The following is a 16,847-nucleotide window of genomic DNA, read 5'->3' as shown; positions in this document are numbered from 1 at the left end:
TAGTTTGGCTTGTAACTTCAATCTAGTAAACAACATTTGTTTGCGCTTAGCTACTTTTTCTGTGTAAGCAGCTGTGTAAATAGACTCGGGAGACAACAATCTTATAATAGGATGTGCCTGAAGTGGTGGATGCGGCTATGGCTACAGGTGTCTGTATGATCCTCACGATCAAGCCGCATCCATAGCCACTAATTTAGATACAGCCTTGTCTACTCATTATTTGAATCCATCAAACTCCAACACCATTGTACAGTGTTAGATTGGTACACACATCAGTAACTGAGTTGGGAAAAATGGTCCCATGCTAAGCATTGTCAAGTTATTAAATGGAAAATCAAATTCATTCAAACACTCTTTGGATTTTGATGGTGTCAAACAGAGAGGGTTAGGAATACAACTTTATAGGGCCCAACTTCAAAGAGCTGTTTAAGCAGAAAATATTGCTTAAAGGTATCTATGGTCTGCTGAGCAGAAATGAGCAGGATACCACTCACAAATTGTACATGGTAGTCATCAGTGGGTATTCTGGTAAGCATAATTTGGTTATGCTTAGCTACTTTCTGTGCTTATAAGCAGCTCTATAAAATTGGGCCCAGGTGATAGTTTTTGTGAATAGATCTCTTTAAACAAAAAAACAAAAACAGTATACTCGGTACTTTCCCAAGCTCTGTGAAAAAAATCAAAGGCAAGCATATGTCGGGTGGTATTCCAACCCGCGTCCGATGCAACTCTAGAGCAGTGTCTTACCTAGACCACCGAGGTTGGGCGGTAGCTTAGACAGTTCATATTATATTTTATTTGATGAAGGTAGAAAATCACACAATCTTTTGATAAATTTACGTTTTTATTTACAACATGTATCTTTGTATTTTGAGTAAACAAATTTCATGTTGCACATTTAAGAGAAAATCTATTGGAATTGTTCTTTGCCCTTAATTTATACTCATACATTTCTCAATAAGTAAAACTCAAAGATGTGTGGGATAATGCCAGTGTAGGAAATTTGCAAAGTGTTTGATATTTCAGTGTACATTTTGAGTGCGACTAAAGACAGAGTGCATGTTTAAGCGAAACGCAAGAGCAGGACTCTGTTGCAAGGGGGACGTAAACCATGGCCCCTATAGTCACAACACCAGGGTTTGGTTTCACAAAGAGCTATAAGTCGAGCGTATCAATTTTAACTGCTTAGTTGATGTTACAATATCAGTAACAATGAAAACTTATACCGGTACATGTTTGGTAATTGTCAAAGACCAGTCTTCTCACTTGGTGTATCCCAACATAAGCATAAAGTAACAAGCCTGTGAAAATTTGAGCTAAATTGGTCATCGAAGTTGCGAGAAAATGATGAGAGAAAAAAACACCCTTGTTGGACGAACTTGTGTGCATTCAGATAGGAATAAAAGACTTCTGGCTATATAGAAGTCTTTTATTATTTTAGTGAGAATTTACCTCTTTCTCAAAATCTGTGCTACTTCCGAGGGAGCCGTTTCTCACAATGTTTTATACTATCAACAGCTCCCCAATGCTCCTTACCACGTCAGTTTTAAGTTTTTATTTGTTTTGAGTAATTACCAAACGTGTACCTTCCCTTTAAGATAATCTTAATGTTTTGTGAAACCGAGCTGAGTAGACATACTCCTCGCCCTTACACCAAACTAGAACTTCAATGCAGTAACCTAAATTCTAGCAAATATCAAATATCACTATCACTCACCCACAGCCCCCCCCCCCCCCCCCACTCTTCAGTCAGCGCATTGTCAAACTAAATAGCTAATTGCGCCATTATTTGCAACATGCCTTTTTTCTACTTGCACTAAGAAATTCCCTCTTAAAATTATTTGATGTTTCAATTTTAAAATTGGGTTTACATTTTGAATTGTGTATTTTTCTGTATTTTGACCCTTGATCGGTTGGTCACCATGGGAAATTCTTCCTTTTAAGATTAAACCATTAATGAATGAACACATGAAAAAAAAAAAAAATATATCATTCTTTTATAATTACTTTTCCCATTACTTGTTACAAAGTAAGGATTTCTGCTAATAATTATTTTAAGTAATTACCAAGAGTGTCCACCGCCTTTAACATTGTGAAATTTTTAGCACAGCTGTGTGTTGGAATTTAGCTTGGTTAGCAACAAGCTTAGTTGTCAAAAAATGTTTACCGTTACCTCAACAATGATTATAGACGGTATCTTTTTAGATGCTGTTTATAAAGAACTCCACCGTTGTGCTTAAGCATAAATTACATTATCGACTTTGGCCTATCTACATTAACTTGGGATTTGTGTTGTTTAATTAATTGACTTTACTGTTTATAAGTTTCCCTAATTAATATAATATTAAGTATTCTCTATTTTATATAATATTTATATTTAATAGGTTTACTTGAAATGTTTGTGTTTTCAGAATAAAACAAACTGCAAAATTTATACCAAAAAGCGTTAATAGAAATATGTCTTTTTTATACAGTGATTACTGCTCATTTCTAAGATACAGCCAATTAGGTCTTGCCACTTCCCCGTCAACCACACTTAATTTGAATTGAGTGAGTTGATGACGCGTTCAGACCAAGTTTATTTCGAACTAATTTATTCCTTCATGTTTAGACAGAAACGCATTGAGTCTGTTTTATGCATCCTTCGTGATATCTCAACCTAGCAAGGAGAGCGGTATGTGTGCTAACGTTTTAATAGTTGTATAATCAAGCTAATCAAGCATTGGCCTAAAGTTTTAGCAGTGCTCAAGTGGATGGACAATATTAATAGATTAGCTTTGTTCCAATGAAAAAAAACTCTCGGGGTTTTACTCTATACCCATGGTTTGAACTTGAAGAGCTGATTCAAAAATAACTTCTTATCAGGGCCCAATTTCATAGCGCTGCTAAGCAAACTTTCTCCCTTAATAAAAACAGGAATGCCAACCAAATTTCCATGTGATTTCCAGGACAAGCAAACAACACTGGCTGATCATACCAGTTATTAGGAAGCAACATGCAACAAAAGGAAATTTGGTTGGTAATCCAGTTTTCATCAAGGAAGAAATTTGATGCTAAGCAATTTTTTATGCTTGGCAGCTCTACGAAATTTGGCCCTGGTACAAGCCATGGCTCACGCTAAGTTTGAACTACGTAACTGCGCATGGCAGGTTGTTTACATACAATAGTTTTGAATAAGCATCGAGTTTTATTTGTGTGCTTATATAATTATTAAGATCCCGCCCATTTCACACCTTAATAAGGTGTGCCACACACGTAATTTAAGGAGGAAAAACTGCTCAAAAACTGCTTAAAAGCTTGCTTAAAATCTGCTTACACCGGCTTGATAAAAACTGCTTAGAAATCTGAAAAACCTACTCCCTAATAATTAAATTGTGTTTCCCTTACTCAGCATTCGTCAATAATCAAGACAGCTAAACTCTTCTTTTAATAGTCAAACACACACAAGATTCTTCCCTCCATCATCAGGCTTATTTGATTGTAAAAAGCGAAATCAAAATTGCCGGTGGTCTGGTTTTTTTCTTTTGAGGAGATAGCACACGATCGCGACAACGGCTGTTATATAAATATTATGTTTATAACATGTTGGTTGTATTAATAAGTGCACTAAAATGAGGCCTGTTACAAAATTGTAAACTAAAACAAAATGGATCGGCCGTTGATGGGAATGCTGATTTCTTGTTCAAAAAATTCCTATGGGCAAACCTGATTTTAAATTAACATTCAGAAGTTAGTACGGTGCATCTCTATAGACAAAAATAATGTTCCTTCATAAATACCTAAGAAAGTTTATCCATTCTGATTGGTCCAGAGGGCATCAGCACGAGGTGTTGTTTGAACGGATGATAAACACCAGTAACAAAATTAATGTTATAACATGGGCGTGACACGCGCGCTGGCGGCACCTGTGCGTATAAGACAGTTTCTTCATTCCTATTGGTTGAGAGCAACGGCTGAAACAGTTGTGCAACATCACGCGATACGCGCGACGCGCACAGCATCTCCTTATAAGGAGTATTTTACCCGTGGGCCTAACCATTTCATTAGCTGGAGGGGTGTTGTGTTAAAAGAAATCATTGAATAATTATAATTTTATTTATTTTACCTTTTGACCAAAAAGTGTTGATTTTTTTTATCGAAAAGTTATTTATGAATGGGAAGTGTGTTTAATCGGTTTTCAACTAGTGGTTTAAACCCGCCGAGGCCGTTGTTGATAATTTACCTCGACTTCGTCTCGGTAAAATGATCAAGTCCTCGGCCTCGGCGCGGGTTAAAACCACTAAACTAGTTGAAAACCTCTTCACCACACATTGATTAATAATAATAATAATATGGATTTATAATGCGCACTTTTCCAGAAAACCGATAAAGGCGCCTACACAAAATGAAAACATTATACAAATGAAGAATAAACAAAACATAATGAAACCCAATGAAAGTCTAAGTGAACAAGATTCCCTTCTATTCTCTCTCTGCATCTGTGTGTCCAATCCTTTTTTATTTTAATTTTTTAAATCGTGGCTATAAGTTTATTGTGTCTCAGTCCCCATGCAGACTGGCCGTAGTACATGGCATAGCCCTTCCCACCCAAGCGAATAAAGCAACGACAATCCCTGCTTATAGTGTGGGCGTGGAGTACTCTTGACGTAAGCGCGGAATTCACTGCTTCCGTAAGCGCCGAATTTTTTGCTTAGGGTAAGCAGGGCCATGACATTTGGCCCTACACATGCTGCCTGCATGGTGGCAATTTTTTAGCGATTCTTTTTATTTTCTTAAAACCGATTTAGATGAAACAATTTTCCATTGAACAAAGCACTTACGACAGTGGCAATTTCGTAGTGCAAATAATTGCTGCCTGGCGTGCTCCTTCATTTATCCGCCCCCTACCCTTTACTACCATCATAGAGCAAGGACATCAACAAGTAATGAAAAATATTGACTCATCGAAATGGTATAACAATCCATGTCCAGCATGTTTCACATGTCTTATTTTTAAAAATGACAAAATTTCACCATTTTCACGGAGCGATATCAGGCGATATTCTAGTCTTTTTTCAAGACCATGATTTTTGCACGTTCGTCTTCATGTAGGCCCTAATAATAGAGAGCGCTGTCTAAGTTTTTGGGTCCGACTTGTATCCCTTGTAACGACTATCGTCTGCCGATCATTGACGGTTGTTTGCGGTTTTTATGGTACCGTATTTAGTCTGGTCCCTATTTAAGCTAAGGTCTGAACTCCCGACTTCCCTAAACTAAAAAATAAACAAGATGGCCGCTCCTTGTCTCCTGTTTATTTTGAGAATTTGTGATAAAAACCATGGAAGAAAACGACTCTAAAAATTTGTTTCGTATCACTGGTAGGTAAGAAGAGGGAGGACATATGGGTTTATTTAATTCTTCAGTTAGTTAGTCGTCAAGAACAGTTACAAACTCAAAACTGACCGTGCCACTAACCGTGCCACCTCTGTCAGTGTCATCAGTCAGTCAGTGTTTGGGCGATGGAGATGGAGTTGAAACTGTCCGCGGCAAAATGCGGCAGCAACGAGTAGTTCCGGGATCGTCCCATCTTTGCAGAATAAAAACAAGTGAGGAAATATTATAATTAATGTTGAGGAAATATTATAATTAATATTTTTTATTAAAGGAACACGTTGCCTATAATAATAATAATATAATAGTTGGTCTATCTATAATAATAAAAAGCGTTTGTAACCGTTTTTTGTAAAATGCATATGGTTGGAAAGATGTTTTAAAAATAGAATACAATGATCCACACAAGTTTGCTCCGAAATTGCGTGGTTTTCCTTTAACTGTGCGAACTAACCCGGTCGGCCATTTATGGGAGTCAAAATTTGCCTCCCATAATAAATGGCCGACCGTGTTAGCCGACGTGGTAAAAGTAAAACAGTGCAATTTCATTGTATTGTATTCTACTTTTACAACATCTTTCTACTCATATGCATTTTATAAAAAATGGTTTCAAATGCTTTTTAAAGACCAACTCGACCGATCCAAGGCAATGTGTTCCTTTAACAATAATATTAATAATGTTAATAAAAACCGGCCCCAGTGTATCATCTTTTGAATTAGGCGATAGGACAGACAGAGGTAGTTCTAGTTGCGATAACGTAGCGCTCGGCTCCGCCGTCGGGAGGAGAGGAGATCGCAACTAATATTTTAATAAGTCCTAAGAAAGAAGCTGCAGTCTCCGTATTATAAATGCCAGGCATGCCCGGATGAGTTTTCATTTTATTAACCCAGAACCCAGCCACCACCAGGGCCCAATTTCATAGCTGCCAAGCACAAACATTTGCTAATGATGAAATTTCTAAAATTTGCTAAGCATGTAAAAACAGGGGATAACTTCACCACCACTATTATTTCACAAATTTTTACTGAAAGGGATATCTCATTGAGGTAAATTATAGTTGTATTATTTCAAATCAAATGAAAAAGTGGTGGCGCCATACAGAAACTTTTCCAAAACAGGATTCCCAACCAAATTTTTGTGTTTACACTACAGGCTTTATGAAATTGGGCCCAGAAGACTTATTTGTATTAGATTGTCTTGGTACCCAACATCAAACTGTGTTCTATGAACGTTCAATGTGGGGCATTTAATTGTTGTACCCATTTTGATGTACACGTACTCCATATCAATAATTTTTTTAGAGAACCGTTGTTCACAATTATACTGCAGTAAACAAATGCTGGTAATGAATATAGAATTGTGCATAAACCATTGAGCAGCACATGCAGTTTGACCCGGAATATGTTTAAATAAAAAAAAAATAGAATGTACAGATCAGTGTTTCATTCAGAGTGAGTAGTGACTTGGTCTTCAAGGGATTTCACCTTACAAGTTCTAATACAAAACCTACTTAGTAATAATTATTTCATTATATTACTTTTACAAAGTTGCATCTGATAACGTTAAAATTACTAAAAATTATGCACTTCTTTTGTCATCATCTAGTAAACAGACCACACTTCAGACACTGTGGCCATTCTTCGCTTGATCTGAAAGAGACGAGAAGTAACCATGGAAACGCCCAGCACGAGTAATGCGAGCATCACATCTAGTGGCGGTCTGGCCGATGGATGGGCGTGGTTTCAGCAACTGCTTCTACTACCGTTAGTGGCCACAACATGCGCAGCTATATGGCTGCTGTTTATTACGTACTATCACTCCCGATGGTGGGGGTTTGTGCTTACCAAGATTGCCAATCACTTCATCAAAGAGGGACACATCCATATAGGTGAGTGTACTGAAAAGCATCCATGTTCTGCAGCATGGCTCTTCCACAGGGCTCTATGTTTAGTTTTTGAAAGGGCAAAGGCACCAAGGCATTCTCTCTGCAGTTAAGAGCACCTTTTATGAGAAAAATTGTAAATTTCTACTGGAGCATTTCAAGGGCACCAAGACAGTGACAAGGGGGCATGAAGGCATCCACCTCCATAGCCTCTGTGAAGTATCAGGCCTGCTTCCAATGCAAAACAGCCTAATTTGAAAAGTAACATTTTGAGAAAACCAAGTACAGAGAATGCTTTTTTTTAAATTGATAAAACATTTTTTATGTCTGATAGCATGTTTCACAGCTATAACACCATAATTCAAGTCGTAAATAAACAATTTAAAACAATTCTGGTGTCTCAATTTTTGTCAAGATGTAATGTAAATGAACACATCCAAGTCTGGGAGTCTTTTCTTGTTCATGGCAAGACTTTCTCCTTGGCCAACAAACTGTATTTAGGGCTGTAGAAACATTTTTCTAAGAATATTTGTTTCCTCCTCCCTACCTACTCCCCTTTTCAAGCTAATTACCCTCTTAAAAAAAAAAAGAGCATAATACAGAAAGAGAAACGAAAACTATTTTATATAATTTAATGTCGGTAATCCATTTATATTGTTGTTTCTCTGAGATACATGTAGAAATGTGTTTTTTAGTTGCAAGTTGTAAGTGTTTTTATTTTATTTTAAATTTTGTTTAATTTCAGGGTCAATTTCAGTCTCGTTGCTGTCTGGTAAGCTGATGTTCAGAGATGTTACATACATCACAGTGGATTATGCATGCAGGTAAGGATTACTCTTTTATCACGCTTCCACCATGTAGGTCATGTTCTCTGCACCCCATAACAGTGATGAATGCTAATATTCATCGCAAAAAAAAGGAACCAGACTATTTCTCCTTCCAGCCTTAGGCCGTGTCCGAAACGGCGACTTCGGCTACAGCTACGGCTAGATCGCCCGCGTCTGCCTATTCTTCAACACTGGTAGACGCGCTGATCTAGACGTAGCCGAAGTCGTCGTTTCGGACACGGCCTTAGTTTGGTTACAAGGATTTGATTTGGAGAAAATCAACATGGCGGCACCATGATAACAGTCTACATTGTCAACCCGAGTATGTCGGTGTCTGGATTTTGTTGGACCCCTAGGCCCTATAGGGCTCTGTGTTTAGTTTGCTTGTGAGGACACCCAAGTTCAGTTTGATTTTTTATCATTTTTGTGGGTGAACTAAACATTTGAATTGAAATTTATTCTTTCGGGGTTGAACAAATGGACTAGAGTGGGGACTCGAACCAATGACCTCCGGATTAGTATGCCGGCGCTCTACCAACTGAGCTATAGCAATCTCCCTATTTTGTCAATATCTTTGTTCGGGATCGCAGTCAGAAACTATTCTGTCGTTGTGGTTTATTACTTCATATCTGAAACCAAAGAAAGCGACTTCCTAATAAGGTGATCCCTGAACCGTTGCTTCCCAGATTGTATCCTAAACGGACAGACAGGAAATATTGATTTCATACTGACTCAGCAATAACAGATACATTGTAGGAAAGCAAATAATTAATCAATTCATCTGTATTACACTATTCGATTTTACTAAGGGAATCAATGTGTGGTGAAGAGGTTTTCAACTAACGGTTGAATCCAAACGAGGCCTGGTTCTTGATAATTTTACCGAGACAAAGTCGAGGTAAATTATCAAGAACCAGGCCTCGGCAGGTTTAAACCACTAGTTAAAAACCGATTCCACACACTTTGATTCCCATTCATAAATACCTTTTCGGTCAATAACATCATCACTTATTTGTCAAAAAGTAAAATAAATGCAAAAATTTTAATTGTTAAATGATTTCATTGAAGCAGTCAATATTTGTACACTATCAACCTCTCCCCATTACTCTTTACCAAGAAAGATTTTATGCTAATAAATATTTTAAGTAATTACTGCCTTTAACCAATCATTCAATATTTTGGTGATTTTCTCTCCTGTCTCCCACCTCTAACTTTGATCACAGGATTCAAGATGGTCTTCTGATTCTTCGATGGTGGAGGCAATACCTTCAAGTTGGTGACCAGGACAGTGAGTTTTAGTTTCAAACCGAGTTTACTCTTAGCAAATTTGTACTTGTCCTTAAAGCCATTCTACACTTTCGGCACAGAAAATAAAAAATTCACAGATTTACAAATAACTTACAGGGTTTACAGAAGGTAATGGTGAAAGACTTCTCTTGAAATAATATTCCATGAAATGCTTTACTTTTCAAGAAAACATTAAAACAATTATCAATTCTCGTTGTCGAGAATTACAGATTTATTTTAAACACATGGCATGACACGGCGAAACATGCGGAAACAAGGGTGGGTTTTCCCCGAAATGTTCTCCCGACTCCGATGACCGATTGAGCCTAAATTTTCACAGGTTTGTTATTTGTTATATCAGTTGTGATACACGAAGTGTGTGCCTTTGGACAATACTGTTTACAGAAAGTGTCCAATGGCTTTAAACTATGGTACGTGTTGTTAATTCAATAAAACAGGATTGTAGAGCTGACAAAATAGTCAAAGACAGTCATGACAGTGTTCATGTTTCCTGTGATTCACCAATTATATGGAATACAAAATCTGTAAAAACGTTTTGGGTGAAATCTCACAAACGCTTCCACCTTTTAAATGGTTAAAACAATCAAACAGTTCCAAAATCCAGAACACAGGGTTCTCTAACGCGTGCGTTTTCAAAATTGTACGATTACTCGTGACATACATGTACAACACTAATAGCGCAGTGTGGCCTTTTTGACTAGCAGTGGGATACTTTAAAGCAAAAGTGACTTTATTAGTGCGAGGTGCTATTGAAGCAAGGTCCTCGGAATGTTTTCTACTTGGAGTTTTATCTTTGTGTTTGCCTTTCATGCAGATTCTCAAGGGTTTGTGAACCGGGTGTACATCCTTCTTAACGGTGTGGAGTTTCATTGTTACAATGTCGCTAGTGTCTATAATGACATTGAGAAGTCCTTCCAGACAAGTAAGAGCACGACAGACTCTCAGGATTCTTCAGACTCCAGTGGTAAACTGTAAGTGACAAAGGAATTTTAGAATTCACAAGTCCCACTGAACGTTAGTTAGTTTAATACAGAATTGGTTTTGCTAGCAAAAACAGTGCTGTCAGTGTAAGCACTTTATGTAATCCACCCTTTACATAAACTGACAAACCTGTAGAAGTTTGAGAACGATCAGCCATCTGGGTCACGCGAGAATAGTGAAAAACCAATTCCAAGTTTTGCATTGCATCGATGGCAAAACAAAAATGAATAAAACGCTCCCTGAGTGATAAACTCAAAATTTCAGACAGAAATATTTCACTTGATGTTTTCAACTATCATCATCATTAGACTGTGTAGTTTTAATGTACATCTGTGATCTTCACCAATTTTGTTTCTTACCAATTCTGTAACGTTCCTTTAAAGGCAGTGGATACTATTGGTAATTACTCAAAATAATTATTAGCATAAAACCTTACTTGGTAACAAGTAATGGGGAGAGGTTGGCAGTAAAAACATTGTGAGAAACGGCTCCCTCTGAAGTGGAGTACTATTCGAGAAAGAAGTAATTTTCCACGAATTTGATTTCAAGACCTCAGATTTAGAAATTGAGGTCTCGAAATCAAGCATCTGAAAGCACACAACTTTGTGTGACAATGGTGTATTTTCTTTCATTATTATCTCCTGACTTTGACGACTGATTGAGCTCAAATTTTCACAGGTTTGTTATTTTATGCATAATGTTGAGATACAGCAATTGAGAAAACTGGTCTTTGACAATTACCAACAGTGTCCGCTGTCTTTAAAGCTGGCCATCTTTACGGAAGGTTATATTAGTTTTTGAATTTTGATTTATGGTCTTTTTGATCATCGCACGTATGAAGCTGCATATTTGTACGCTTTGTTAGGGCAAAAACGGCACCCTATGAGTAAATCGCAAATTTTTACTGGAGCATTTCAAGGGCATCAAGGCAGTGACCAAAGGAATGGAGACAATCGCCTCTGTTGCCTCCGTGAAGTATCCGGCTGGAAACTGTATACAAGGCCCTGACTGTTCTGAGCTAATTGTATTTTGATTTGAACCTTTAGGGGCAGGCCAGCTGCTTTGAACACCAGACCAACCGCCCTCGACTGGAGAGACTTCTTTGGCGTCATCAAGTTTGACATTCACACAGTAAGTTTTTTTCTGCTTTATTAAGGGGTTCTGTGTATGTTTGGTAATCACTCTTAAAATTAACAGCAATAACATTCTTAAGGTCAGTGATTCAAATGAACTAACATAATTTTGTTCAGACTTTGAGAAAGACTATGCTAGGGTTGAAAGACCAGGCCCATTGGTTTTTGTTTCCTTTTTAGCCTTAAAAAATATTTATAAAAAAGACATTTATAATGCAAAAATCCCATAAGCCATGTAAATATGTAACACATAAAGAGAACAATAAAATATACAATGATTGGAAGGTTCAATTACAAACAAGCAGATTACAAATAAGCAGCTTCAAACAAATGAGTTTTGAACAGAGAATTAAAACATGAAAGAAAAAACACCCTTGTCACATAAAGTCGTGTGCTTTCAGATGCTTGAGTTTGAGACCTCAAAGTTTAATTCTGAGGTCTCAAAATCAAATTCATGGAAAATTACTTCTTTCTCAAAAACTACATCACTTCAGAGTAAGCCGTTTCTCACAATGTTTTATACTATCAACCTCTCCCCATTACTCATTACCAAGTAAGGTTTTATGCTTACAATTCTTTTGAGTAATTTTACCAATAGTGTCCACTGCCTTTAAGGACACAAGTATCATTGCATTTTTAGCCTTTGAGAAAGACTGTCGATGGGCGGTTTGCAACAGCTTATTTTAGTTTCTAATACAACTAGGATTATAATTACAGGGTCGGATTGTCTTCGGTAACCAGTTCGTACCAAGTGTGTTGATTTTAAGCATCGAGGACGCCCACGGCTCGTACACAACCAATTCCCCGCTAGCTCCTTGGGATTTCTTCATGCATGAGATTTTGTGTGAAGCGGAACAATTCAAGTTGATCCTCGCACCAAGTCCGAAGTTTGATGGTCCCACAGATGAGTGAGTACTTATTAGCTTTTTGCTGAGGCCCTGTCGGACAAAGAGATGCTAAAATAATGTTAAGTAAATTTACCCATTTCGTTTCCCTTGTGGTTTATTACTTTATATTTGAATAAAGTCGCATCCCATTAAATTCGCTGCCTGCCTTCCCAGGTTGTATATTAAAGGGTGGCTGCAGTTTTTTTGTTTATTCATTTAAACGATTAATCATGACTTTTTATACCTGAAATATTTTTTATTAAATGCGCAAGTATTTTAAAAATGGTTTTCAAGAGATTAGGGGAACCCAGCCCGCCCCTAAAAGGGAGCCTTCATTTGCATAAACGTGACGTCATGTCGGTAACCCGAGCCGCCGGGCCCCCTTGCTGTGTGCATATAGCTTGTTTTGGTTCCTAGGCGCGTGTAGTTAGGGACCAGACTCTTTTTGCCGACGATTTGTTTGAATTCCCGACGTGACGTCGTTGGTAGGGGGGGGGCGGTAACAATCCACAAAAAGGGGGGCATGACTTATTCGCTTATTACGCAAGTCAGATATGTCGAGAATAAACAAAACACATTTCATTGATGTTCAATACATATATCAGAAATAAATGACAGCAAAATTAACTGTTTTATTTGAATTCACTGCAGCATCCCTTTAAACACACTGGACACCTTTGGTAGTTTTCAAAGACCAGTGTTCTCACTTGGTGTATCCCAGCATATGCATCAAATAAGAAACCTGTGAAAATTTGGGCTAAATTGGTCAATGTATTAGCAAGAGAATAATGAAAGAAAAAACAGCCTTGTTTATGTTGTGTGCTTTCAGATGCATAATGAAAGTATTGATTGCTTATCACACAGCGATGTAGGGTTACAAATCAAAAATACTATAATCTATCCCTGATAGTTTAGTGCCATGTAAAAGAAACAGTCTCATACTTCAACACTAGCTCCACATTTACACAGCACATGGGGACCTTACCGTGATAATATGCGCTTTGAAAGAATGGTTAGTTATTGTGATTATTACTTATAAATGTTGACTGTTGTTTTCTTGTAGGCCACCGCGGTACATGGGGGAAGGTTTTGTCGTGGTGCAGTCCAACACTCTATATCTGCATTACTCACAAGATGAAGCAGGTAAATAGCTAGTTGAAAAAAAATAAAGACCCCAAAGAATTGAAATTTTCTTAGCGAGGAGAACTTTACAAACGGACCTGCTGCCGATTTCAAGATTCGCTAGGATTAATCCTACATTGTATCTTGAGTTCGGACGAGTAACCCGTTCTAACTTAGGATGGGTTCAATGCGTCCTTTAACGTCTTTGGATACGGAACTGAACTCGTCCTAAGTCCTAAGATTAATCCTAAGTTAGGAAAATTTCGGTGAAATCGACAGCAGGACACCCGCTATCATCTTAAACAGATCCCATTTCTCCAGAGTTCGTTTGTTTGTTTTTTGTTTGTTTGTTTGTTTTATTTCCATTTGTACAACAACAAAATTACAGGACTAATGGTTACAAGTAAATAAATAAAGATATAAATACTAAGTTAGTACAAATGGGGGTAGCAACCAGAGGAGGTAACCCTCCTGTATTAGAGCACCCAAACTGCTCTAAAATAAATGCTTCACTGGTTCAAGAAATTACAAAGAAAGTTAAAGTATCCCTAAAAACGCACATATTTAGAGAATAAACACATACATGTATATTAAATAAAATTAAAGTATGAACTTAAAAAATTACACACAGTTAAGTTCTGTGCTCAATTTTATAGAGCACCATAACCAATGATAACAGGACAAAGGTGCTAGGCAAACCTAGCTGCGTAGCAAAATCTCGCAAGGCAGGAATTTGTTTGTTTTAATTTTAGTTTAGTTTTGTTATTCATCAAGCACAACGAAAATAGTACACAGTGAGCTACACAAAAAACTACAGAGACTAGTAAAAAGCAAAAAAAAGCAAAGATGTTGAATGAAATTAAAGGGGTTTGGTACTTTTTGTATGACACAAAATACACGCGTCTACAGATTAATATTTAACTTTTAACGGTTTTAATGATGGTAAAAAGCTTCCCTTTTTTTGAGAAATGAGTAAAACAATTTCACAAGAATAATTTTCATCAAATTTATTTTAGCATGTATGACAGTTTGACATGACTCTCCTTAAAGCCATTGGACCCTTTCGGTACAGAAAAAAACAAAAAGTTCACAGATTTACAAATAACTTACAGGGTTTACAGAAAGGAAGTGGTGAAAGACTTCTCTTGATATATTAGTCCATGAAATGCTTTACTTTTTGAGAAAACAGTAAAACAATATAAATTCTCGATAGCGAGAATTACAGATTTATTTTAAACACATGTCATGACACGGCGAAACGTGCTGATACAAGGATGGGTTTTCCTGTTATTTTCTCCCGACTCCGATGACCGATTGAGCCTAAATTTTCAAAGGTTTGTTATTTGATATAGAAGTTGTGAAACACGAAGTGTGGGCCTTGGACAATACTGTTTACCGAAAGGGTCCAATGGCTTTAAACATTGCTCTGTGATTTTCACTTTTTCTCTGAAAATTTGTAGACTCATGAGGCTTAAACTTCTACAGGTAAATTATGTTACATATGTACATACATCTTCACACACAGTGAGTAGCTGAGATTTATGTCATAGCCAAAAACTTGATCTACAAAGGGTATCAAAACCTCAGTGAGTTTGTTTCTTTAATTGTTATTTCAGGCTACGTCCCACTACGGAGCGATTGTGCTGCCGACGAACTGATCCCTCCATGCTGGGCGCTTGACGTCACGTGCGGTGCAGGAACAAATATAAGCTATGGGCCTTGGGCAGACAGACAGAGGTATATAAACTATAAGCCTCCCCTGACCTTAACGAGTGTAGCCCTATCCCGTCCTCGGTACCCAGACCCCAATCTCTTAGGTCGTGTGCCTTGGGTAGATAAACAGTCAGAGGTATAAACGATATATTCAATAAAGCCAACTAGTGAAAATTTCATTTCAAAAGGTAGTAGCGTTTTTGAGACAATTTTCGGAGCGGTTTTGTTCATGCAGGAAGAATAATCTGCAATCAGAATACACAATCTGAGTAGCGTTTCTGACAGAAACGTTTCTCAGATTTAAGATACAAACTGATATCTGTTTCCATTACCACATTACTTGAAATTTAAATGGTTCTCAAAATACTCAGTACTATCGAAAGCTGGTGTACTTCTAATTAAGTAAGTTTTTATTGCCATAACTTTGAAGAGTGATTACCAATTACATGTATATACCTTCCCTTCAATGAATGATGTTTCCTCCCTCCTTTCTTCGTCCACACTAGGGATGCACTGCAGAAGTTCTTCTTCCCACAGGCCTTCAAGACCCATGAGGTCACCCCCAAATCGAGGCCAGGCCAGAAGAGACAATTCACAACCTTTGAGTTTAGACTCAACACTGTTGCCGAGGCAACCATTGACATCCTCTTCAGTAAAGACAAGGTATTGTAACGTACTGCCAACGGGTCCTTGTTTGGTCTGCAGCCAGAAAACAAATGAACAAACAAACAAACAACCAAACAAACAAATAAACAAACAAACAAACAAACTCAAATTTATGGGATTGAGACATTGTATTGTGAGGTATCAATATATGTTTGGTTTGTGGTAACACCATGTGTTTATCTATCTGCCAGGTAGACTCAAATTTGTTCAATTTGAGACACATTGACTCACATGTATTTATTCTCCAAGAACAACAACTTATTCAATGCTCACTCACTGAACTCAACATTTGGTCTGTCTAACACAAATAAATCATGAACAACACAATGTTAGTGCATCTCATGGTTCCAATCAAGCTGGTGCAAAAAGAACAGTAAATCAATCTATTTACATGTATAGCCCATACTCCAGAAATTATTTTAGCATGTACAACAGACTTACCAGTCAAGATAATTTAATACCAGTACTGGTAAAATACATTGTACATTATTTGTGTGACTTTGTTTAGTCGTTTCTCAAAAACTACAGCACCTCAGCAAGTAATATTTTAAGGGAAGCTTTAAACCACCATTATCTTCAAACCGTGAACGTTTAATGTAACTCTATGGTCGTTGAGTTTTGGTCCTACATGAAGTACCCAAAACCCTTTAAATTTCATTTCCTATTTTAGGAGACCAACGCTGTCCATATTGACGTTGACAAGGCTTCATATGTGGAGGTCAGCATTCCACTACTGGTGGGGTCAGAAGGTTACCACACGAGGGTCACAGGTCAACTTCTGCACGTAGACTCCTCTACCAGCATGGAATACCGGTCACTGATTGAGAGTGAAACATTGCAGGTAAGGTTCAAGGACTTTTTACTTCAGAGGCTCTTGTTAGGGGTTTTAAAGCAAGCAAAGCACACTACACCCGCCATGGTGGGATTTTATAAAAAGTAAGGACTAGTCTTATCTCG

General features: G+C 37.5%; 1 protein-coding gene across 1 annotated transcript in view; it reads left to right on the top strand.

The window, feature by feature from the left end:
* The first annotated feature begins 5,277 nt into the window (after nt 1-5,277).
* LOC117296706 (transmembrane protein KIAA1109 homolog) overlaps nt 5,278-16,847 on the top strand; it is a 13,745-nt gene continuing 2,175 nt past the window's right edge. Inside the window, exons 1-11 of the mRNA XM_033779745.1 lie at nt 5,278-5,585; nt 6,977-7,259; nt 7,999-8,077; nt 9,304-9,368; nt 10,203-10,359; nt 11,416-11,500; nt 12,220-12,410; nt 13,453-13,532; nt 15,128-15,248; nt 15,731-15,887; nt 16,561-16,731. Of these exons, the coding sequence (XP_033635636.1) occupies nt 7,043-7,259; nt 7,999-8,077; nt 9,304-9,368; nt 10,203-10,359; nt 11,416-11,500; nt 12,220-12,410; nt 13,453-13,532; nt 15,128-15,248; nt 15,731-15,887; nt 16,561-16,731 (1,323 nt within the window). The 5' untranslated portion in view covers nt 5,278-5,585; nt 6,977-7,042. The remainder of the gene's footprint in view (nt 5,586-6,976; nt 7,260-7,998; nt 8,078-9,303; nt 9,369-10,202; nt 10,360-11,415; nt 11,501-12,219; nt 12,411-13,452; nt 13,533-15,127; nt 15,249-15,730; nt 15,888-16,560; nt 16,732-16,847) is intronic.

Source organism: Asterias rubens, chromosome 11 (genome assembly GCF_902459465.1).
Source record: "Asterias rubens chromosome 11, eAstRub1.3, whole genome shotgun sequence".
Lineage (NCBI taxonomy): Eukaryota > Metazoa > Echinodermata > Asteroidea > Forcipulatida > Asteriidae > Asterias > Asterias rubens.
Note: the sequence above shows the minus strand (reverse complement) of the source record. Positions and strands in the feature narration are given on the sequence as shown.